Raw genomic sequence first — 25863 nt, forward strand, 5'->3', positions numbered from 1 at the left:
GACCGTTTAGTTGAGGTTGTTTGCATGTGGAGGGATTTCCATTTGGTTGGCCATTTGGTTCGTTGCATGGTTGTTTGGCATGGACCAAGGCATAAATATTGGGTTCATGTTCGAGATCTCCCCTGGAGGAAAGAATGGGAGATCCATTTGCATGTTCTGAGTTTGGATTGGGTTGAAATGGGGTGGAAGACTCCATTGGTTTCTCATAGTTTGGGCTAGGTTGGAGTTCATTGATGGAGCTAGGGGATGAAGTATGTTGTTCAACCAAACATGGTTGAAGTAGTTGCTCATTGCCATATGCATCCCTTCCGATACTAACTGGGCAAGGAAGTGAGAGTTTTGAAGCACTATCACTATCTCATGTCCATCCAATATCATGTTGAATGATATTGCATGCCCCATCAATGCTTGCTCTATCTAGGAGAGGGGTTGGTGATCTTGGGGAAGGGGGTTGAACAAAGTATATTTGGTTGATTGTTTGGGTTGCCTAGGGGATCGGAGGGTTGGCCATTGTATGAGCTCTTTGATGCCTTAAGATTTGAATTAAACGATATCGTCTTCTGTGGGATACTGGTATTCTGGGCATAGTCACTGGTAGGGGAATGATTTATATTATGGGAAGTGTAAGGGATTTCTAAAGAGGTGACTATGGGTTCTAGAGTTTTAGGGGGGTTGATACTTATTACCTCTAGTTGCATGCTTAGAGGATTGCTTGAGCCGGTGGTATTAGTAGGATTTGAAGAAGATTTTGTCCCTGAAACGTGTAGTGTTTCTTTAAACATTTGTTGGCCAACAGGAGTGTCTTGGGACAGGTGTTGAGTGATCATTTTATTTCCCATGCAATTGTTAGCTATAGAGAGTCATTAGAAGGTATATGAGGCGTGGGGAGATTGCTAATATGATTAGTTAGGGTAATAGGCACATAATTAGTGCCATGCATGTTATCTAATTGGTCTACAGCCAGGGCTGCCACGTGGCAATTTACATTGGTAGGTGGGGCCACATCCAGCACCATACCATCTTGATTGGGCGGATTAACCAAAGCTTGAAACATATTTCCAGTAGTGGGGGAAAGAAGATGATTATTATTTTTTGCAATATAGTACTTAGACGAATTCTTATTGAGAAATTTAAAAAGCATTTGTTTATCAATGGATTTAGCATTTAATGAGATAGAAGAAAGTGTACCTGATAAAGGTTTGTTTTGTTCTTTAGTGCTACCTGGATTGATTTTGTGATTGGCCTTCTTTTTTGGGAAGTTCACCGTTTGCCACTCTTCCTCCTTAGTGGAATGAAATAAATCTTCATTTACACCCTGAACTGATGCCTTTTGGTCCTTTGATTGGTTACCAGTAGAGTCCAAAGTAGTTGGGGCAGAAACATTAAGAACTATTTTAAATTGATATTTGGATTGAACATGTCCAAGCCTTCCACATTTAACGCAGAGAAGATTCTCATCTTCATAAAGAATAGTTTGTTTGTGTGATCCGATGTAGATAGAGTGAGTTACTGGGACATCCAAAGGCAATTCGACACATAATCGGGCATACCTTCCTCTAAGTGTTGAGGAGGTGTATGCATCAACTTTTAGGAGCTTACCAATTTTGTTACCAATTTTTTGAAGGATTAAACCATCATAAAATTCCGTTGGTAACTGAGGAAGACGAATCCATACTGCAGTTTTTGATATTTTTGCTTTCGATGCAAGAAAGTTTGGTTCCCATTTTTGGATTGATAAGAAGTGACCAAAGATGAACCAAGGACCCAAATATAGGGCTTTTTCCATAGATTCCTCATTACTAAATTTAGTGATATAGTAATCACACCCTAAATCTATCAAGGGGAAGTTTTCCTTTGTTTTCCATAGTTCCTGTAATTTTCTTTTGAGCAAATGGTGTTGAATTCTTCTCCCTTGTAGTTTAACTATAGTCGAGAATTTTCATGGTTGGTATATTCGATGAATATCCTCTTGAGTTAATTGTACTTGCTGGACTTTTGGTGAACATATATGATCAAACTTCCCAATATCTTCAGTATTTGGTGAAGCATGTATATTTGGAGAAGCATGTATATTTGTGTCAATAATCATTTTGATTGAGGCTTCTTGTTCACCTTGTACCAATTTATCCTTAAAGCTAATAATTGACAATTTGGATTTATCAGGAGATTTATTGTTGATGATGTTTGGGGGTTTCGGAGAAGGAATTTGATGAACTTGATCCAAGTCCATTTGAGTGAAAGTGGTTTGGATGAGGATTTCTAGAGAGACAACTGCCTTCGTTTCTTCTAACTATTATTACATGAATAATGGAAGCACAAAGAAAATGCTCCATCTTACAATGATTTGATTGTCTGAAATTATAAATTCTATTGCAGTAATGCCAAAAACTAAGACATCTATTATTATGGAATAAAGTAGCTTTTAACTAATATTTATGAGAATTAACAACGGAACACCATTGATGGTAAATTTCACAAATGGTCATATAACTATGACCTTTTTTCACTAAAGTCATATAACTTTGTTTTCTCACACAAAAATTATATAACTATGATTTTTTTTCACAAAAGTCATATAACTTTGTTTTCTCGCACAAAAATCATAAAACTTTCACTAACTCACACAAAAATCATAGTGATCAAAAAAATATAATTTTTCAGTAGTATTTTCTTATTTTGTGATTTTTATTTTTTATTTTCAGTCTAATAAATAATAATTCAATTAAAATAGGGATGACCCAACCCGACCTGGCCTACCCGACCCAATACTCATATATATAAAAATTAAAATAATACTAAAAGTGAATAGTAAATCCTTCAAAACATAATACTTAATTCTATATTTTATTTTATTTTCAAGATTTTTATTCAAATTGATAGCATTTTTATTTCATGTGCTCTCTAATTATACCTTTTATTTCTTCATTTTTTTGTCAGAATTATGGCTGTCTAATGGGACGGGCCGTCCCGTCCCGGTCCCGTCCTGTCCCACTTCATTTTAAACGGGATGGGCCAATGTTAAACGGGACACGGGATGAGACGAGATGACTATTTCGTCCCGTTTGTCCCGTCCCGTTTCGTCCTGTCCCGCGAGTTTTTATGGTATATTTGTAGAATTTTTGTTGTATTTAGTAAGTATAAAACAAATCCAACTTATGCACCGGCCATTAATGAAATGATTGCAAAATTTAAAAAGTATTTTTTCTCTATTCCCCAAGTTTATTTAATTTCTACAATACTTAACCCATATTTAAAATTAAGAGGTGCAAAGGGACTTGTTCATAAAATTTATCAAAATTTAGCAATTCAAGAAAATGAACAACCATCTCTCGAATACTTCCAAGCTAACATATATTCTTGTGCTAGAATCTAGATCAATGTTTGATAAATATAAATCTATGGAAACAACATGTGGTGAAACTCTTCCTTCTACTTCTAAGTCTAGAGTAGAAGTTCTATAGTAAGATATGAATTATATAACATGTTTTGATTCCTCTATTGATGATGAACTTGATTCTTAGCATCGGAGAATGCTTTTAGCGCAATAATATTTCAAATTGGAGATCATAGAGGCCTAATTCAAACAGAAACTTTCCTAGAAGGTGGCTGCGTAGATCAGATGCTCTTCAAAAGAATTATATTTGTATGTGAGATTTTAAAGTTCTATCAATAAAATTACAGGCTCTAAGCGTTGAATTTTTTTTATGAATTGTCTTAGTTACTTAATACTTTGAAATTATATTAAATAAATTATAACTCTATTATAAATATACAATTACTAGAATATTTCATTACAAGTCTATTGTTTTAATATTTTATAATTCTTTACTCAGTTTTTTAGTTTCCGTTTTAACATTTAAGTTTATTAAATAAGTCAAAAACTAGCCATTGCAGACTTTAAAAACTTAGTCATTTTCAAAAAACTAGACTTTTTTTTTATAAAAAAAACTACACTTTAGGCTCGCAAACCCGTCCCGTCCCGTTTGTTAGCGGGACGGGATGGGCCGACCGTTTCGTCCCGTTTTCCTGTCCCGCCACCGTCCCGCTTAAATGTCGTCCCGTCCAGTCCCGTCCCGTTAATTTGGTCCCATCCCGTTGGATAGCCATGGTCAGAATCTCATGCATTTCGAAATATGTTTTTTTATAGGGGAAGAATTCACTTTTTGTATTATTTTGACTTGTGTATATGGTTATTAGGTCAGACTGGATTGAGTCATTCCTATTTTAAGGAAAGAATATTAAATTAACCTATCGGTCGAAACTAATTGCATTTGATAGCTAAAATATATATAGAATGAGTATGTTATATGTATATAATACACACACACACACACACACACACACATATATATATATATATATATATATATATATATATATATATATATATATATATAATGAAAAGGATCTAGATAATATAATAAAAATATTAGATGAAATAGAAATAATAGGAGAAAAATCTTTAAAACATTGGGAAAACAATAAAGTTATGTGTAAATTAGATATAATTAATCTAGAATATATAGTCAAAATAGCTTCAATAGAAGCTACAAATAAAGATTTAGAAGACTTTAAAATTCAAATTAAAGAACTCATGAATTTAGGAGTAATAAGAAGATCTACTTCTAAACATAGATCAGCAGCCAACACACATAAGCGTAAGGATTTATTTATTTTACAGGCTTGAAGGAGGAACTACTAAGGCATACATAAGGAAATATTTTACAAAAGTATAATACAAGGTGTTTGGAGAATGCTGGATGATGAAGGAGGGTGTTTGGATGGTTTTCTTCAAAGTGTTCTTCTTATACTTGTGTCTTTCTCTTCTTCTTTCTTCCCCTATTTATAGCTAAGTTTTTTGAAACGGATATATATATATATATATATATATATATTATATCGGCTATTATTTTTGGGAGGGCTAAAAATATACTCATATTTCTCCTATATTAATTGGCTAATTATTAATTAGACTGAAAACAAAAAATATAAAAAAATGTAAAATAAGAAAATAGTACCGGAAAATTTATTTTTTTCTACCACTATGATTTTTATGTGAGTTAGTGAAAGTTTTATGGTTTTTGTGTGAGAAAACAAAGTTATATGACTTTTATGAAAAACAATCATAGTTATATAATTACCATATACTATTGACATTTATTAGCTTGCCACTTGGCTTAACCATAATGTCAGTTATATACGGTAACTTTCTTGCTTTAATATATATATATATATATATATATATATATATACATGAAAAAAGACTAACATTTTCTCAATTCTTGTAGTGATAATTGTATTTTTGCATTATTCTCATATGTGTCATTGGAACCTAAAAATAGTCGCAAAGTGAATTAATAACTCATATTTATGGCAGCGCACAAAGGTTGACACGATATAAACGATGCTTTGATTACGACATGACTCTTATACTACGACTTGAACTCTTATTTGGTGTGATTTTATCTATTAAAAATATTTGAAATTTCAATTTTTAAAACTTTATATATATATATATATATATATATATATATATATATATTATAATAATGATTATCTTTATAATGAGGCAAGTGAATATATTATCCTTAATTTAAAATTTACTTTAATCGGCTATCTAAAAATTTAAATGATTCTTTGTTCGGATTTATTTCAGTATGACTCCACTTTAAATTTATCGATATCTCTAGCCCCAGAATTTGAATTTTTAATACCCTATATATACAAAAATTTGTTCTTTGAATCATTAAATGTTAAATTGGTTGATTATTATTATAAAATATTGCATATATTGTCTTAAAATTGTCAAGTAGTTTATTTTTCGATACCATACTTGGCTTAATCTCAATGCAAACTACTCAAATTGTATTCCAATTTAAATTCTAATATCATATCAGTTTGTTAGTAATAGTAATTTTTTAAAAACGACACATAATGTAAATTAAAAAAAATATTCGAAGATATCCTTATCTTATAATTTATGTATTTGAGTTGGAAAAAATTTCGAAGATTAACTTTCAAATTTTTTATATTCAACAAAGATGAAACATAAGAAGAAATTTGTTGTCATCTTTTATTTCTCGTTTTTAGATCTTTCTAACATTTTTTTAATATTTATTTTCTTTTATCTTATTTTTATGCCATTATTTTGTTTGTTACAAAAATTTAATTTATTTCACTATAAAAGGATGAGTTTCAATAAGAATTATCTATATATGAACTTTAATTATATTTTTAGTCTTTGGTTGAAATTATTTCATATTTTTCTTTTGGCTTTATCTAATAAGCCTAAATAGGTGCTCATCCGACCACTTAAATTAAAAAATTGAATGATGTGTAATTTATATATAATCCATATATAATATGTGTATAATCGTGTGTTGTCGGTATATCATCTATTTATATTAGCTATAAAAAATAAACAGTAAATATGACCGGATATTATGTAAATATTCCATAAGATTTCGGTTTTTTAGTTTATCCATGATATAACTTCTATTATAATAATTTTAAAACCCTCTACTAATGTTAAAAAATATCTTATCTTTTTATTATCTTTGAATTAGAAAAAGTAAAGAGTTTTTCCGAAATAGTTTGTTTACATTTAAAAAATATATTTCATGTCATACCAATTTTTTTCTTTATATATACTCTTTCTTAGTTACACTTACAAGTCGCTATAGAAACTATCAATTAGAAACCAATTTATCTCTTGTTGAGTTTGAAAAAAAAACCTTTCACATAATCTAGTGATTCAAAACTAATATTCTTCAATGAAAAAAATATTATACCCTTGCAATATTGGTTTAACTACAGCTAAATGAAGTGGTTTCAGCTTATACCCTTCAATTCCTTGAATGTGCTAAATTGAAATTAATGATAACAATTGTATAGCCAAAGTTTTGTTATTTGTTTGATGTCCATTTATGCAAATTGATTCTTCAAACAAATATTCTTCAAGAAGAAAAAAGAAACATTTTTTTTAATATTGACTGATTTGTGATGTTTCTTTCTCCAGCATGTATGTTAATTTTATTATATATGTAAGTAAACTTTTATTTGATTTTGTAAACTCTTTTTTGTTATTTAGATAAATATAGACGTGTACCCTATATATTATATTTATTTTAAAATAATTTCGTTTTATTCAAATCTAGCTACAGTGTTTCAAAGAACTATACTTATAGGATTTTAAATGTGAAAGGGTTTTATAGTTATATGGAGTAGTTTTTTTTTTTTTGCTAGAGGCGAAGTAGTATTTAAATAATTATACAAAATAACAAAAGTTCCTAACATGATTGCATATGATCATTAACCGAATTAAGTATGATAACATGATAAAAAAAAGATAACTTTCTCTATATATATAAATTAAGTTTAAATTCGAATTTTAGAACTTTATCTATAAATTCAAAATTATCTTTTAATTCAAATTCCGTATATATATAATTTGTATTTAACTAAAATAGTCAAATATAGAATAAAGTTACCATATACTATTGACATTTATTAGTTTGCCACTTGACTTAATCATAATGTCAATTATATATGATAACTTTCTTGCTTTAATATATATATGTACCATCTGCTCGTGTATCATAAGGAAGTGAGCGGAAAATTCAGGTTTAGTACTAGGATAACCAAATCAAACCAAAAAACGTTTGATTATTGCCACAACTTAAAAGTCATAAGTTCTAGTTTATGGATCCTTGGATAGATAAATTTTTTGATAAAAATGGTTAAGAGTTAGTAGATGGATAGAGGCCAGATTAGAAGTTTATGAATTTAAGATTCTAGTCCTAATTTTAGCCACAACATATCCCAACATGATGTGCTCCTTACAATTCAAAGTATACATTTATAAGTCACAGCGTAGTATATCTCATCGATGTACTCTCTTTTGCCATAGAGATATACTCTCTTTTGCCTTGAGGGAGCTTTCACATGGTTTGTCAAAATTAGGAAGAAGGAATTTGTGTTCTATTGATGTATTTCGTGATTGCTATATCCATATTATCCATTAAGTATTTATTTTTTAAGTGAGCACTATGTATTTTATTCATATTTGATCCATTTTTAAAAAGTTTATTATCCAACCTATTTTTGATGAATAATATGTATGGATAATTATATTTTTTAATCCATTTGTCACCACTAGGCTCTACGCATTCTTTATGGCCAAAGACAGTGTTTAGCACTTTTATTAGACTTCGGAATAGACATTCGAAATTGAAGGACAGCCCCCCAACCCCACCCCGAAAAATAGACTTCAAAATAATTTTAGGTGAACAGTCAAAAAATTGGATGCAAGTTTCAATAAAAACAAAATATTACTAGCAACACTTACTACTAGACATATCCAATGTCACAAAGCAAAAATAAGATGAAAGCTTTTAAGTTTGTAAACAAAACTGATGGGTTTTCAATGTCTTTGCCTTGAGTTTTGATGATCTAACAAACTTACTGTCAAGAATTAGATAAGGAACCTAACACGCTTGGGCTACATTACAAATCAACGGATTCCAGCTAAATGTGAACTGCTATAGCTTCAGGAAATGGAGAACCGAACAAGGACCTGATATCCTTGTGGTTTTCTCATAGCAGTACGAAGTCAATTGGACACAGCTGGAAAACGACGTGACTGCCTGCACTGTTTCCAGCTGTCACTTGTCCTTTGATCAACTAAAGTGCTTACATCATTCAAGTGATGTCATCAAGGTGTATTAACAAGAAGATTATATCAAAACATCACTTGAACACTCGAGAATTCACTTCCAGCATTCAAGCCTTCTGCTAAACAGTGAACTTAATTCTCAAGAGCTTGAAGAACAAAGTTAAACGCTACTATGGACCAGATCCTAAATCTAGTATTTGTGGTGTCCTTAATTGAGTTGTAGCTTTGTTATTGTTCTTATTGTAACTCCTAAATTTCTTAGCTAGAAGCGTTGCTTAGGTTGTGTTGAACCATAAACTTTCTAAGTTTGTGTTGTGACTAGAGTTAGTCATAAGTTGAAGTCTTTGTAACTAGTGAGTTACAAAGTGGTTTGTGGTAAGAGTATCACAAGTTAGTTGAGTTAAAGTCTTTGTAATAGAGCCATTACAAAGTGGCTTGTAATAGAGTGTTTACAAGTTAGTGAAGTTGAAAGCCTACAAGTGTAGGTCGTGGTTTTTGTCCCCTTGTGTGACATTTTTCCACGTAAAAATCCCGTGTCTCATTTACTTACTGTTTCAGTAGCATTCTCAGTAAAAACACATAGAGGACCAGGTACTCTATAGTTTGGTGGACTCGTATAATCTAACAATTAGTATTAGAGCAGGTTTCTCCTATCAGGCTAACACCTAGGAAGGATCCGTATGGCTTCTCCACCAAATTTTGAAGAAGGTCAATCTACATACAGACCACCCAGGTTTAATGGGCAATACTATGGATAGTGGAAGACAAGAAAGCATGATTTTATCATGGCTGAGGATTCTGAGTTATGAGATGTCATATGTGATGGTCCTTACGTCCCAACAAAGGTACTTGAAGAACTTCCATTCTCAATGCCAAAAACCAGAAAAGAATACTCTGACGCAGATAGGAAAGCTATGGAGACGAATTTTCGTGCCAAGAAGATTTTGGTATGTGGAATAGGACAATAAATACAATAGAATCTCTGTGTGTGATACTGCTAAGGAGATATGACAAGCTTTGCAAACAGCTCATGAGGGAACCACTCAAGTAAAACAATCTAAGGTTGATATGCTCACTACCGAGTATGAACTCTTTAGGATGAAGGACAATGAATCTATTCAAGATATGCACACAAGATTCACCTCCATCATAAATGAGTTACACTCACTTGGTGAAACCATTCCTAGAAACAAGCTAGTGAGGAAAATTCTCAGCATCCTGCCTAGTTCTTGGGAAAGCAAGGTGAATGCTATTACTGAAGCAAAGGACCCAGATTTCCCACCCTCGGGAGTCGTGATGGCGCCTACTCGTAGAAGCTAGGCAAGCCATGAACTTAGAAATTATTAACTCCTTTATTTTAAAACTTCTGACCAATTATAATAACAAGGAAATAAACCGTTAAATAACAGCGGAATATGAAATTTAGCGGAAGTCTTAAATAAATAGAAAACGAAAATGTCTCAAAGACCATCACGTGCCTCTAACCAGAACCTGGTGTCACAACATCCACAGACTTCTAAGAGTACTAAATACAACTGTTTGAAAGAAATATAGCACTGTTTGTCTCAAATACATGAGATAACAAAATATGAAATAAGATAGAGGAGACGCCGGGCCTGCGGACGCCTGCAAGGCTACCTCGGTGTCTCGGTGGACTGAAGGCTGGCTCCCGAGCTACTGCTGCTGATCAAAAGCTACTCCGAATCTGCACAGAGTGCAGAGTGTAGTATCAGCACAACCGACCCCATGTGCTGGTAAGTGTCTGGCCTAACCCCGGCGAGGTAGTGATGAGGCTAGGACCAGACTCCAGATAAACCTGTGCAGTTATATAATATATGGCGCAAAAAATAAACAGGTAATAAGCAATCAAAGCCGGGGAAGGGGAACATGCTTTGGAGTAGCAGATAAAACAGAATATCAAAGAATAATAAGGAAACTACAACTTAACTTCTAACACGGATAAAAGAAATAAGGCAACTTTCACATTTAGTTTCAGCTTGTTGCAGGCGTGCAACCCAATCCCATTTCTCATATCTTGTGGTAGGCGTACCCCCGCTCCCATTTCATTATATCTTGTGGTAGGCATACCACCCGCTCTCATTTCATTATATCTCGTGGTAGGCGTACCACCCGCTCCCATTTCATTATATCTCGTGGTAGGCGTACCACCTGCTCCCATTTCATCGATCTTGTGGTAGGCGTACCACCCGCTCCCATTTCATCATATCTTGTGGTAGGCGTACCACTCGCTCCCATTTCATTATATCTTGTGGTAGGCCTAGCACCCGCTCCCATTTACAAATCATCACAAAATTATAAGAAATCCCGGCAAGGGAACAAAAATAATATAATAACTTCCCGTCAAGGAAACAACAATATCGAAACAGTCATCCCGGCAAGGGAGAATCAACTATAACCAAATCCTAACTCATTTTGTTCTCAGCTCAATTAATGACAATACTCAATCATAACTAAGATCTATGAGGATAAAGTCAATCTTTACTCAATCAATATAGGAGATCATTAATTAAAGCATCCGAAGTGCCATCTAAGAGCACAACAACGTTCAAATTTAAGACTTACAGTCATGCTCGACAGCAACGTGTAGATACTCGTTACCATGCCTATATGTCGCACTCAACAAGAAGCAAGTAACAAATAGGACTCAACTCCTAATCCCTCAAGCTGAGGTTAGACCGAACACTTACCTCAAACTTCCACGGCCAATTCAAGCCTCAAACACTGCTTTTCCTCTCGAATTTGGCTCCAAATTGATTGAATCTATACATAATTGACTCAATATCATCAGTAAGTGCTAAACAATCCAATTCCAATGTTCAATTGTAACTTTCCAATCATTCTTCCCAAAATCCCAAAAACCGACCACGGGCCCGCTTGGTCAAAACACGAGGTTCGGATCAAAACCCGATCATCCATTCTCCCACGAGCCCGAATATATAATTTTTTTTTAAAATTCGACCCCAAAACAAGGTCTAAATCAAGAAAAATCAAAAAGCCTTAGCTCTACCCAATTCCCTAATTTCTACCCTTAATTACATGTTTTAGGCCTAGAATTTTAATAGATGTTGATGGAAAATGAAGAAAACGAGTTAAACAATGGTGAAGAAATGCTTCAAAAATCGCCTAGGAGCTTTGGAGAAGAAAGGGTTTATGAAAATGTTATGAAATCCCGTTTGTGGTTCTGTTTTGGAACTTTAAAATAACCGGGCAAAATGACCATACGCGTTCGCGATAGACCTCTCACGTTCGCGATGGGTCAAGCTTTTTGGCCTTCACGTTCACGAAACTGTAGCTCCTCGAGCCCTCGCGTTCGCGTCCTTGGGGTCGCGTTCGCGTAAGGTGTTCTACCCATTCCCCTTGCCCAGGCACTTGGCCTTCGCGTTCGCATAGCCAGGAACGCGTTCGCGAAGGTCTAGCCCCCCGCTGCCTCGCGTTCGTGACTTGATCTATGCGTTCGCATAGAAGGGAATTTCCTTCAGCAAATTTACTCATCGCGTTTGCGAGGGTTCTCCCGCGAACGCGAAGAAGACCATACCAGAACTGGAAACCTGCAACTTTCATAAGTCTAAAACCACTCCGAAACAGTTCCGAGCCCTCGGGGCTCCTAACCAAACACATGCACTAGCTCAACATCATCATACGAACCTACCAGTGCGATCAAATCGCCTAAATAACCTTAAAAACAATGAATCAAACCTCAAAGTCATGAATTTTTCCACATACTTCATCAAGTTTCAAATTTAGGATTTCAAGTCCGAAACACGTCAAACGACGCCCGATTTTAACCAAACTTTACATAAACATCTTAAATCATATATAAGACCTGTACCGGGCGCCAAACCAAAATACGGGCCCGATACCAGCATGTTCTAATCAAATTTCATTTCAATTTTCCTTAACAATTTCAGAAAAACAATTTCCTTTAAAAATTCATCTTGGGCTCGGGACCTCGGAATTCGATTCCGGGCATATGCCTGAGTCCCATATTTTCCTATGGACCCTCCGGGATCGTCAAACTACGGGCCCGAGCGCATTTACCCAAAATATTGACCGAAGTCAAATTTATTTATTTTAAACTCAAATTTCATCATTTTCACAGAATTTCATATTTAAGCTTTCCGGCTACGCGCCCGGACAGCGCACGCAAATCAAGGCAACTCTAAATGAGGTTTTCAAGGCCTCGAAAGCACATGCAATTAAAAACAGGTGATGACCCTTTTGGGTCGTCACATTATCCACCTCTAAAACAACCGTTCGTCCTCGAACGGATAGAAGAAAGAAGTACCTGAGTCGGGGAAAAGATGAGGATAAAGGCTCCGCATATCAGACTCGGACTCCCAGGTTGATGCCTCAGAAGGCTGACCTCTCCACTGAACACGAACAGAAGGAAAACTCTTCGACCTCAATTGACGAACCTGCCAGTCTAGAATAGCCACCGGCTCCTCCTCATATGACAAGTCCTTGTCCAACTGGACAGTGCTGAAATCTAACATGTGGGATGGATCATCGTGATACTTCCGAAGCATGGACACATGAAACACTGGATGCACGGCTGATAAGCTCGGCGGCAATGCAAGTCTATAAGCTACCTCTCCCACTCGATCAAGAATCTCAAACAGGCCAATGAACCTAGGGCTAAGCTTGCCCTTCTTCCGAAATCTCATCACGCCCTTCATAGGCGAGACTTGGAGCAATACTCGCTCACCAACCATGAAAGCCATATCTCGAACCTTGCGGTCTGCATAACTCTTTTGCTTGGACTGAGCTGTACGAAGCCTATCCTGAATGATCCTGACCTTGTCCAAGGCCTCCTGAACCAGATCCGTACCTAACAACCGAGCCTCTCCTGGCTCAAACCATCCAACCGGAGATTGACACCGCCTACCATATAAAGCCTCATAAGGAGCCATCTGGATGCTCGACTGGTAGCTATTGTTGTAGGCAAACTCTTCTAAAGGCAAAAACTGATCCCACGAGCCTCCAAAATCAATGACACAAGCTCGGAGCATATCCTCCAGAATCTGAATAGTCTGCTCGGACTGGCCGTCCGTTTGGGGATGAAATGTTGTACTTAACTCCACCTGAGTGCCCAACTCTCACTGAACTGCTCTCCAGAAATGCGAGGTAAACTGCGTACCTTGGTCCAAAATGATAGACACAGGCACACCATGAAGACGAACAATCTCTCGGATATAGATCTCAGCTAACCCCTCGGATGAATAAGAGACTGCCACATGAATGAAATGCGCTGACTTGGTCAGCCTATCAAGAATGGCGCATACTGCATCGAATTTCCTCCGAGTCTGTGGGAGCCCAACAACAAAATCCATAGTGATCTGCTCCCACTTCCACTCGGGAAGCTCAATCCTCTGAAACAATCACCCGGCCTCTGATGCTCATACTTAACCTGCTGGCAATTCAAACACTGAGCCACATATGCAACAATATCCTTCTCGACGCCACCAATAATGCTGCCGCAAATCCTGATACATCTTCGCCGCGCCCGGATGAATAGAGTACCTACTATGGGCCTCCTCTAAAATCAACTCTCGAAGCCCATCCACATTAGGCACAGAAACCCGACCCTGCAATCACAAAATCCCATCATCACCTAAGGTAACCTGCTTGGCACCTCCACGCTGCACCGTGTCTCTAAGGACACATAAATAAGGATCATCATACTGCCGTTCACAGATACGCTCCAATAAAGAAGAACGAGCGACCGTGCAAGCTAATACACGACTAGGCTCAGAAATATCCAACCTCATAAACCGATTGGCCAAAGCCTGAACATCCAAGGCAAGCGGTCTCTCACCGACCAAAATATAAGCAAGACTGCCCATACTGGCTGACTTCCTACTCAAGGCATCGGCCACCACATTGGCCTTTCCCGGGTGATATAAGATAGTGATGTCATAATCTTTCAACAACTCCAACCACCTCCTCTGCCTCAAATTCAACTCCTTTTGCTTGAACAAATACTGAAGACTCTTATGATCCGTGAACACCTCACATGCTACGCCATACAGATAGTGCCTCCAAATCTTCAATGCGTGAACAATGGCTGCCAACTCCAAATCATGCACCAGATAGTTCTTCTCATGAATCTTCAACTGCCTCGAAGCTTAGGCAATGACCTTGCCATCCTGCATCAACACTACACCAAGCCCAATACGGGAAGCATCACAATAGACTGGGTAAGGCCCTGAACCTGTGGGCAAAACTAACAACGGTGCTGTAGTTAGAGCTGTCTTGAGCTTCTAAAAGCTCGCTTCACACTCATCCGACCATCTTAACTGGGCACCCTTCTGGGTCAACCTGGTCATCGGGGCTGCAATAGATGAAAACCGCTTCACGAACTGACGGTAGTAGCCTGCCAATCCCAAGAAACTCCGAATCTCTGTAGCTGATGCTGGTCTAGGCCAGTTCTTAACTGCCTCAATCTTCTTTGGGTCAACCTGAATACCCTCTGCTAACACAACATGTCCCAGGAATACAACTGAACTCAACCAGAACTCACACTTTGAGAACTTAGCATATAACTGACTATCCTTCAGAGTTTGAAGAATCACTCTGAGATGCTGCTCGTGCTCCTCCTAGCTACGGGAATATATCAAAATATCATCAATGAAGACGATCACGAACGAGTCCAAATAAGGCCTGAACACTCGGTTCATCAAATCCATACAGGCTGTTGGGGTATTTGTCAACCCGAACGATATAACCAAGAACTCATAATGCCCGTACCGAGTGCGGAAAGCTGTCTTAGGGACATCAGAGGCCCTAATCCTTAACTGATGGTAGCCAGATCTCAAGTCTATCTTTGAAAATACCTTGGCACCCTGAAGCTGATCGAATAAATCATCAACCCTCGGCAATGAATACTTATTCTTGATTGTAACCTTGTTCAACTGCCGGTAATCGATACACATTCTCATTGACCCATCCTTTTTCTTAACAAACAACACTGGTGCACCCCACGACGAAACACTGGGTCTAATGAAACCCTTCTCAAGCAAGTCTTGCAACTTCTCCTTCAACTCTTTCAACTCTGGCGGGGCCATGTGATAAGGCGGGATAGAAATGGGCTGAGTGCCCGGAGCCAAATCAATGCAGAAGTCAATCTCCCTGTCGGGTGGCATCCCCGGCAGGTCTGAAGGGAATACCTCAGGAAATTCACGAACAACAGTCACATCAATAGAGGGAACCTCAGCACTAGAATCGCGAACATACGCCAAATAAGCCAAACACCCCTTCTCGACCATACGCCGAGCCTTCACATACGGGATAACACTACGGGTAGAATGATGATCGCTGTCGACTCGACACTACGCTATGGTAGGAGCTAGTCGCAATAGCTTTTACCCGAATAGAGGTCCGGGATCGAATTTCCACAGGGAGCTAGTAGTGGAGTTGTATTTTCTGTCTAGCCTAGAGTTGCGGTTGTGCTTCTAATGTCACTTTAAACATTTTTTGAGTTTTTGTATTTATAACTACTATTATAAAACTAAGGATTAAAGCTAAATTATGCTAAGAGAATATTGCTAAGCTGTAATTAATGGGTAGAAGAGAACTAGGGTAGTAGCATCACCTAGGTGGATAATTGACGGGTAGATGTTACTAAGGATATATTGACATATTTGGGGATTATGCTGTAACCGTTACACAATTGCACCCACTCTCACACCTCTCGGTAGAGAGAGTGATTTTTCCCAATTGACTCTCTCGAGATCAATTGGGTAGACCAATGAGACCAAGCAACTAGGGTTCAAGTAGGGTGATTACTCTCTCGAGATTTAACCTGTTAATTGGGACTACCATTTCTCATGGGTCTATCCCAATTCCTTGTTGGGTCAATTTTGGGGTCATAAACTCTCTCTTTCGAGAAGAGTTAAACCCACTAAGCTTGAATCAGTGTTTGCAACCATCAAATCTTGAATAAAAACATAAAATCAACCCAAATAACAAAAACCCAATATCAATCCAACCCTAGATGTCAACACCCATCAATTACCCACACTAGGGTTGAGCCACAACCCTAGCTAATGGGTTTAGCTACACATAATTAAAAAAGACACTGAAGAAATAGATGAAGAATTAAACATATTAATTAATTACTAAGAAGAAACTACAATAATCTATTGTTAATGGGAAGCAAAAATGCCAAAAAATGGCTACAATATCGGTCTTACGAGCTCATTTGCGTTTCTGAATACAAAAGTTCACCTAAAAATGGTAAAATGTCCTATTTATAGTGGGCTGGAAAAATTGGACAAAAATACCCCTGCAGGGTCAGTGCGGGCTGCACAAAAGCAACCGCGGCAGCACTGGCTCTTTTGACTTCAACTTTAAGTTCTCTGAACTGGAAGACGCGAACCGCATGAAAGTGCAGTGCGACCGCGTAGAGGGTTTGGCGCGGTCCGCACAAACAGGACGCGGACCGCGTGGCATGGTTTTAGTCCCTTGCCCAACTCTCTGAACCTTACGAACGCGGACCGCACAAAGCAGGAGTGCGGCCGCGAAGCTTCACCGCGGACCGCGAAAATCCTACCGCGGCTGCGTGACTTTAAGCCTGAATATGTCATATCTCTAAACCTCCTAGTGCGGTCGCGGTCACTATTGTGCGGTCCGCACTAGGCCCTTTCTTCTTCAATTCTCTTGGTCTTTGATACTTGAGCAGATTTCACTCCTTTTTGAGCTGATCTTTAACATTTCGTCACTTTGTCGATCAAACCTGCAATCAAGCACAACTTGTGAGCATTTTGGGACTATTTTGTAGCAATTTATATTTAAAGCATAGGCAAGTAGAGGCATAAATACGTTAAAATCCTAACTTATCAACTCCCCCAAACTTAAACCTTTGCTTGTCCTCAAGTAAACAAAATAAGACCCACCCCTTAAAGGAACATCCAAGTAATTTCGGCTATCCTAAACTAACCTCAACAAGCATCAACTGGGACTAACAATTGCCCTCAATACGAATGATCATTAACACATTTAAAACTTTGAAAACTATGGATCAAGTGTGACACAAGAGCATCAAGAGTTGACACATTTCATCAAAGAGCTTCTCTCAATTACGTTGGTCATTGTGGAACCCAAACTCCCATATCCTCAACTCTCCCTAAGCGAACTTCACCTTTTAAGTATTGACACACAAACCGAGGTTAATGGAATTTCACTCATCTCTCTCAAGAAGAAGGTCACAAGTCCGGCTCTAAGTACCATATGCTTGCCCCTTATGTAAGTATCCACTAATGTAAGCTCCCTTCAACTCGAGATCAAATAGGGCTTTTGTGGAGTCATTGTGAAGGCTTTTAGGTAAGGGTAGGACATATTTTTATTCAAGTAGGTTCAATCTTCCCTTAAGCACTTCTTTTGATTCATTTTGGCACAACTCTCTTGACTCTTTTGAGTATTTCACTTCTTTACAAGGGGTTAGAGAGACACATTGTCACTCTTTCTTATACAATTCAAAACATTTCTCCTTTTTCTACTTTTTCCACACCCTTTTCACTTTTGTTTTCCTTAAGTCCCTTTTTATTCTTGTTCACATTGGACTTTCTTTTTGTCTTTTTCTTTTCTTGCTTTTTCATTGCCTTTCTTTTCTTTTGCTTTTGTACCTTTTTACCACTTTGTTTCCTTTCTTGTCTCTCCCCCCAAACTTTGGGTGCCAAGAGAGGGTAATCATTTAGAAGGGGTATAGGCTTGTAGCATTGGTTCTTGAAAGAAAAAGGTTTAAGGCTCAAAAGGGTTAACTAGGGATCATCTCATTGGTAGGCTATGTAATTGTTCAACTTAACATTTGGATCAAGGAGAGCCTATAATCACTTCTCAAGTCAAATTTCACCTAGGATTTCGCCTCAACAAACATTCATGGCAAGTTCTAGACCATTGGCTCGAGACTTGGATTCACATTTCGATTCCTCACCACACACGCTAGGGGATTGCTAAAGACATCGAGTCGAGGGCCCACCACGACCTTAGTTACGATTCAAGCACACAATGGTCCGAAAAGACCACATGATGATTGTTTGGTCAACGCAAGAGTCTCAAAGCCACGACTTTCACCATCCTAAACACAACATTATATCTTTGACCATGGGATCAAAGGCAAATGTGCTAGGCCCAAGTGAAGCTTTGCTTGAGGTACCTTTAACTACAACTATCAAAAACAAAAGAAAAATCAAAGAAACGGACTCAAACCCTTAAGAAGGTTGTCACGCCATCTATCATTGGGAAGAGCCACCCAGTTCGCACAATACTCCACCCTTGGAAAGAACCGTGGCATTAAGAAAATCAAGGGTTTATTGGAAGCGTCAAAAACAAAACAAGAGGCTACGAGCATAACTACAAAGCTAAAAACGAATTTTTGTTGCGAAAATAGAAAATATAATGAATATGTACAATAGGGGAGTAGAATATACAACGGGGGATGAATACATACAGAAATGTAAAGTTATATACAACCCAAAATAAAAAAATCAACAAAAACATAAACTAAGAATCTATATATACAGTCATCCAAATAAAAGTAGGGCGCAGCCCCACGAATAAAAGCTGGCATTGTCCTCAATGCCAACTATCAAATAAGCATAAAAAACAAAGTAAAGGATATAGGAGCTCCCTAGGCCTGGTCCGTCTGCATGGGATCATCAGTGGTCCCCAAGTCCTCTGTATGTACGGGAACCTCAGACTGGTTCCCGATCTTCTGCTTCTCAGCTGCTGGGACTGGGGCCTGCTCCTGGACCGACTGGATGATAGGTGCATCACTGGAGGGGGTCTCTTGTGGTTCTGCTAGCTCAATAACTGCACCAACTGAACTGGGGAGCTTCCTCTTCTTCCTTGGAGGCTTGGGTGCCTGCTCCTGCTCATGCTGTGTCTGTGGCACTGGTGCTGCTACTGGGGCTGGATCCCCGAATAGCAAGTCTAAAGGCATCTGGTCTGCCAATAGCTTGTCCACATCAGTCCTTAGCACTTTCACCGACTCCTTGGAAGCCTTTGACTTCCTCATCTTCTTGTGCTCCTTGGCAAGCTCTGTCAAAGCCTTGCCATGTGAATCCACCGCCTTAGTCAAGGCGTCCTGAGTCCTCATAATCTTCTCCTGATTGTCCAGGAGCTTTTTCAGTGTATCCTCAATGGACTGGGGAATCTGAGCAGTGTAAGGTGCTGAGTGGGCCTCAACTATAGCAGACAATGTAGACAACTTGGATGTCGCAGCTGACATCCAATTGTTCAAACTGGCTAGTGTCCGACTCACCTGATGGGCCGTGAAAGGATGAGTCCGGGAAGAAGGAACCCCCGGGCCAGCTGAAGTACTGGGGCCTGTAGAAGAGGAGGGTCCTGGAGGCAAATCATCAATAGTAGTGGCAGCAAGCATGGTGGAAGGCTCTGTGGAGGGCTCAACAGAAGACTCTACCGCAACTGGCTCCTCAGACTGGCCAGCTGGGGTAGAAGCAGGCGGCTTGTAATTTTTGTCCTTGGGGTTGTCTGACCCCTTCAAACTGTACTAGGAGAACGGAGCCACAGGTTTGACCTTGACGTCAAACGGTCTCTTCTCCACCTCCAAGTCCCGAAAATACATAGTGAGGGTGCTGGGAAAAGGGTAGTTCCGGTCATGCTCAACCCCCACTGCAGAAATGATGCGGGACATCACATTGCCCACGTTGATAGGATAGCCTACCATAATAGAAGCAATAAGAACCGCCCAGACAAGTGGAATAGTCTGATCATGGGTAGTCGGGTCGAGCCAACTGCATACAAAGGTCAACCACCCTCTAGCCTCGAAGTTGAAAGTTCTCCAAAGTATTTTGGCCCCTGCTTGTAACCACTCTGGAACCATACCCAGGATTGCCAGGTATGAAGCTAACCATGGACGAACCTCCTCGCTCATTGCTAACTTGTCATTGTAAAGGGACTCATCTTCATCATTGAACCCAAGTATTCATTAAGTGCCCTCTCGGTGAATACCACATTTTTGTTTCTCACCTTGGTCACCGTAGTGCCCTTCAAAATATGGGTCACATTGTTGTAAAATTCCTTGACCATGCTCATTAGCCTTCAAACAATTGCCTTTAAAGAACTCCCAACCCACTCGAGCCTGAAACTGTCTATGCACATTAGGGTGTATGGGTAGAAGGTCTTTGTCAATGAAGCTCCTCTCAAGAATCAACTTCCATGACAACCACCATTCCCTAAACTTGTGGAACGCCACCTGGCTGACAAATCGATCTTCCCAAACTTCAGGTTTTCTAGTTCGTTCAACACCCCCAACCTGGGGCACACCACTGTCTGGTACCTCATTATCACTATTAGTCCCAGATACTGAAGCTGTGGGGGAGGTGAAGTATTCACCGCTGCCTGCAGCTGAGCCATCAGACGACTCAGAAGGTACACATTGTAGGGCTTGGGCAGTATGTGAAGCTGGGACTGCAGGAGCTGGCCCTGAGTCAGAAGAGAGGTCTTGAGAGGGTACGTACTCACTCCCCGATTGGTCATCTATAACAACTTGTTTCCTTGTTTTCAGTTTAGGTTGGGGAGTGAGTTTAACTTATTTTCCTTTTCCTCCCTGGGAGAGGTCACCTCGGCCGGGTTGTTTGACACCTCTTCCTCGTTGTTTTACCATTGTCTGAAAGCAAACGCATCTAACATTGTTTGTTTAAGCACAAGCAGTGAAGCAGGTGAATGAATTAAAGTTGCAGACACTGCTGCAGATCCAGGCACTGCGGCCTGCGTGCAAGGGAGCACAGCCGCGTTGGGGGTACTGCGGACCATGCAAAGGCGACTGCGGTCCGCGTTGATCAAGTATCAACTAAAGTCCCTCTCTGAATCTAAGCACCGCGGTTCGTGTAAAATAGGTACGCGGCCGCGTTGGGCCAGCGTGGACCGCACAAAAGTTACCGCGGCCGCGCTAGGCACAAGTATTTCCTCAGTCAATTAAGCATCGCGGACCGCGTTAGGGCACCGCGGACCGCGCTAAGGCGACCGCGGGCCGCACTAGGTCAATTTCAGGAACTAAGCTAGGGTTTCATGTTTTCTTCTATTTTTGTTCAAATTTTTACCCCTACTTGTCCCTACTCAGTTAGCCAATCCTTAGTTACTTTAAACTAACATGAAATCTAACCTAGACTAACAATTCGAAAAAAAAAATTGTGAAGAAAAAGATGTTACAGTCTACTGGCAAACAAATAAAATGAAAATAAGAAAGTAATTAATCATGAATGCATGAAATGTTACCAGGATTAGGAAGAATGAATGCAATCTATCCAAGCAAGCAATAATTTCGGTGTTGTAAGAGGATGAACAGTAGAATTAGGGTTCTGGGTTTTCAAATCGCGAAAAGGGTAAAATGAGACCCTTGGTCTCTATTTATAGACACCTAGTGGGGCCCGTACTCACCTACCAGCGCGACAGCACAAAAGCGACCGCGGACCACGCTGGGTTTATTTTTGTGACCCTTCAGTAAGCACCCTACGTGGACCGCACAAAAGTGGAACGCGGCCGCGTAAGTCCTCCGCGGATCGCACTAACTTGACCGTGGCCGCGGTGAAGAACTTCAGAGAGTCCCCTTCTAAACTCATGCCGGTGTGGACCGCACAAAGTGCGCCGCGGCCGCACTGGCAACTTTAGAGACTATGCAATTTTCATACTTTGTTTTGCACTGCTTCAACACATTCCGTGCAATATCTCACAAACAATTAGCTCAAAAATCCTAAGCTACAAAGAAAATCAAAGAGAAAGAAAAAAAAAGACATGGGTTGCCTCCCAAGAAGCGCCTGATTTAACGTCGCGGCACGACGCATGTTACCACCACATCACTTTAGATGAAGAAGCGCCACTACGTGGCTGCCATCGAACTTTCCAAGATAATGCTTGACCCGGTGGCCATTAACTCTGAAGACTTCACCATTTTTGTTTTTTAGATCAAGAGCACCAAATAGGGTCACGAACGCAACTTCAAATGGCCCTCTCCACTTTGACTTGAGCTTACCCGGAAACAAACGTAACTGGGAATTAAACAAGAGAACCAAATCCCCAACTTTGAACTCCTTGCCCCGAGCATATTTGTCGTGAAAGTACTTCATTTTGTCCTTTTACAAGGACGAACTGGAGTATGCATGGAATCTAAACTCATCGAGCGCATTAAGTTGCTCAACCCTCAGATTTGCAGCAACATCCCATTCTAAGTTCAACTTCCTCAAGGCCCACATAGCCTTGTGCTCCAATTCCACCAGAAGATGACAAGCTTTCCCAAACACCAACCGGTACGGAGACATACCAATTGGGGTCTTGTAAGCTATCCGATAGGCCCAAAGAGCATCATCCAATTTTTTCGACCAATCGGTCCTATTAGCATTGACAGTTTTAGACAAGATACTTTTAATTTCTCGGTTGGAGACTTCCACTTGACCGCTAGCTTGAGGATGATAGGGGGTGGTCACTTTGTGATTAACTCCATATATGGCAAGCAATGAATCAAAAGCCTTGTTGCAAAAGTGAGACCCCCCATCACTAATGATAGCACGAGGAGTGCCAAACCTTGTGAAAATACTCTTTTTCAAAAATGTTATCACACTCCGGGCTTCATTGTTGGGCAAAGCCACGGCTTCAACCCACTTGAAGACATAATCTACCACCACAAGAATGTAAGTGTTTCCACAAGAGCTCACAAAAGGACCCATGAAGTCGAGGCCCCAAACATAAAAAATATCTACCTCGAGAATCGTATTGAGGGGCATCTCATCCCTTTTTGAAATTTCATCGGCTCGTTGGCATTCATCAATCTTTTGACCACATACCGGCATCTTTAAACAAGGTAGGCCAATAAAATCCGCAACTGAGTACCTTTGAGGCCGTCCTCGCCCGGCCATGATGGCCACCATAGGGTGAAGAGTGGCAAGCCTCTAGGATACTCAATTGTTCCTCCTCTGGGACACATCTACGAGTCACACCATCACTGTAAACCTTGAACAAGTATGGCTCATCCCAATAGAAATCCAAACTATCCCGCTTGAGCTTTTTCCTTTGGTTAGAAGAGAGCTCGCACGGGATGATTCCGGTAACAAGATAATTTGCAACATCAATGAACCACGACATTCCACTCATTGACACCACAAGGAGTTTCTCGTTGGGAAATGTATCATTGATCTCAAGGCCGTCACAAGGCCTCCCCTCCTCCTCCAAACGGGACAAGTGGTCCGCCACTTGATTCTCACTACCGTTCAGCGGAAACAATTTCTAAATCAAACTCTTGAAGAAGAAGAACCCATCTCATCATTCTTGACTTTGAATCTTTCTTGGTCATCAAATACCTAAGGGCGGCATGGTCGGTGTGCACAATAACTTTGGCCCCCATAAGGTAAGGACGGAACTTTTCCATAGCAAAAACAATAGCCAATAACTCCTTTTCGGTGACTGTGTAGTTCCTTTGAGCCTCATTCATGGTCTTGCTTGAGTAGTACACTGGGTGGAACATCTTGTTGATCCTTTGGCCTAAAACCGCCCGCACCGCAATGTCACTAGCATCGCACATGAGCTCAAATGGTAAGCTCCAATTTGGTGCGGTGATTATGGGGGTAGTTGTCAACTTTTGTTTAAGGAGCTCAAAAGCCTTCATGCACTTCTCATCAAAAACAAACTTGGCATATTTCTCTAGCAACTTGCACAACGGGTTAACTACCTTAGAAAAATCTTTGATGAACCTCCGGTAGAAACCCGCGTGCCCAAGAAAACTCCTCACCCCTTTGACAGAGGTAGGGGAGGAAGCCTTGAAATAACCTCGATCTTGGCCTTATCAACTTCAATTCCTCGCTTCGAGATCTTGTGACCCAACACTATACCTTCTTCTACCATAAAATGACACTTTTCCCAGTTTAGAACAAGGTTGGTATCTTCACACCGAGCCAACACTCTATCCAAGTTTACCAAGCATTCCTCAAATGAATCCCCAACCACGCTGAAATCATCCATGAAGACCTCCAAGATATCCTCCACCATGTCGGTGAAAATAGCCATCATGCAACGTTGGAAGGTCGTCGGAGCATTACACAATCCAAATGGCATCCTTGAGAAAGCGAATGTGCCATAAGGACATGTAAAGGTCGTCTTCTCTTGGTCCTCCAGGGCAATGAGAATTTGATTGTACCCCGAGTAACCATCCAAAAAGCAGTAGAAAGCCCGACCCGCAAGACGATCAAGTATTTGGTCAAGGAACGACAACAGGAAATGATCTTTTCTAGTCACCTTGTTAAGCTTCCGGTAATCCATACAAACTCTCCAACCCATCACTGTCCGAGTCCGAATAAGCTCATTGTTGTCATTGGTCACCACAGTCATTCCATCTTTCTTCAGTACACATTGCACCGGAGAAGTCCATGAACTGTCAGAAATGGGATAAACCACACCGGCGTCAAGCCACTTGATAACCTCTTTCTTTACTACTTCTTGCATAGCCTCATTTAGTCTTCTTTGATGCTCAAGTGAAGGCCTCGCATCCTCCTCCAATATGATTTTATGCATGCAAAAGGCGGGGCTTATACCCCGAATATCAGATAGAGTCCATCCGATTGCCCTTTTTCGTTTTTGAAGAACCGCCAAGGTGGCCTCAACCTGTATGTGTTAGTAAGGCAAGAAGAAAGAATAACAGGTAAAGTAGAATTTGAACCCAAGAATTCATACTTGAGGTGTGGAGGAAGTGGCTTCAACTCCAACACTAGTGGCTCCTCAATCGATGGCTTTGTTGGTGGAGTTTTGCGGTTTTCAAGACCTAAAGATAGCCTTCTAGGCTCATAAGAATATGAACCCATACCATGCAATGCATTCACGTACTCCACTCTACTAGCATCATCATTGACATCCATATTAAGAAGCACGGCCTCAAGAGGATCTTCAACATTGATCATGGAACTTGTGTCATCCACTATCACAGCTGTGACAATGTCCACAAATGAACACACCTCCGTGATATTGGGTTGTCTCATTGATTTGCAAACATGGAATACCACCTCCTCATCCCCCACTTGAAAAGTCAACTCACCCGCTTCAACATCAATCAATGCCTTCCCCGTGGCTAGGAAAGGTCTCCCAAGAATAATCGGCAATTAAAAGTCCACCTCACAATCTAATATGACAAAGTCGGCCGGCAATATGAATTTATCAACAGGACAAGA

The 25863-nt window shown here is 39.6% G+C and overlaps 1 protein-coding gene across 1 annotated transcript; it reads right to left on the reverse strand.

Moving 5' to 3' along the window:
• Window positions 1–14955: 14955 nt before the first annotated feature.
• On the reverse strand, window positions 14956–24691 carry LOC138881635 (uncharacterized). The gene is made up of 8 exons (XM_070161877.1): window positions 24620–24691; window positions 23540–23932; window positions 23269–23324; window positions 22803–23041; window positions 20684–21139; window positions 19380–20140; window positions 19214–19277; window positions 14956–15194 (listed from the first exon to the last, which is right to left on the reverse strand). Exons 1-8 carry the CDS (start codon window positions 24689–24691, stop codon window positions 14956–14958), a joined length of 2280 nt encoding a protein of 759 aa, XP_070017978.1.
• Window positions 24692–25863: the final 1172 nt, after the last annotated feature.

The sequence above is a fragment of the Nicotiana sylvestris genome, chromosome 11 (assembly GCF_000393655.2).
Source record: "Nicotiana sylvestris chromosome 11, ASM39365v2, whole genome shotgun sequence".
Taxonomy (NCBI): Eukaryota; Viridiplantae; Streptophyta; class Magnoliopsida; order Solanales; family Solanaceae; genus Nicotiana; species Nicotiana sylvestris.

Bases quoted from the DNA above. Each gene is read 5' to 3' on its own strand.
- LOC138881635 (XM_070161877.1), bottom strand. From the start codon at position 24,691: ATGGTGGAGGATATCTTGGAGGTCTTCATGGATGATTTCAGCGTGGTT. The intron at 23,933-24,619 runs GTAAACTTGGAT...AGTTTGATTTAG, and splicing joins ATTCATTTGAGGAATGCTTG to AAATTGTTTCCGCTGAACGG. The intron at 19,278-19,379 runs GTACATACAGAG...CTTATTTGATAG, and splicing joins GGAACCAGTCTGAGGTTCCC to TTGGCATTGAGGACAATGCC.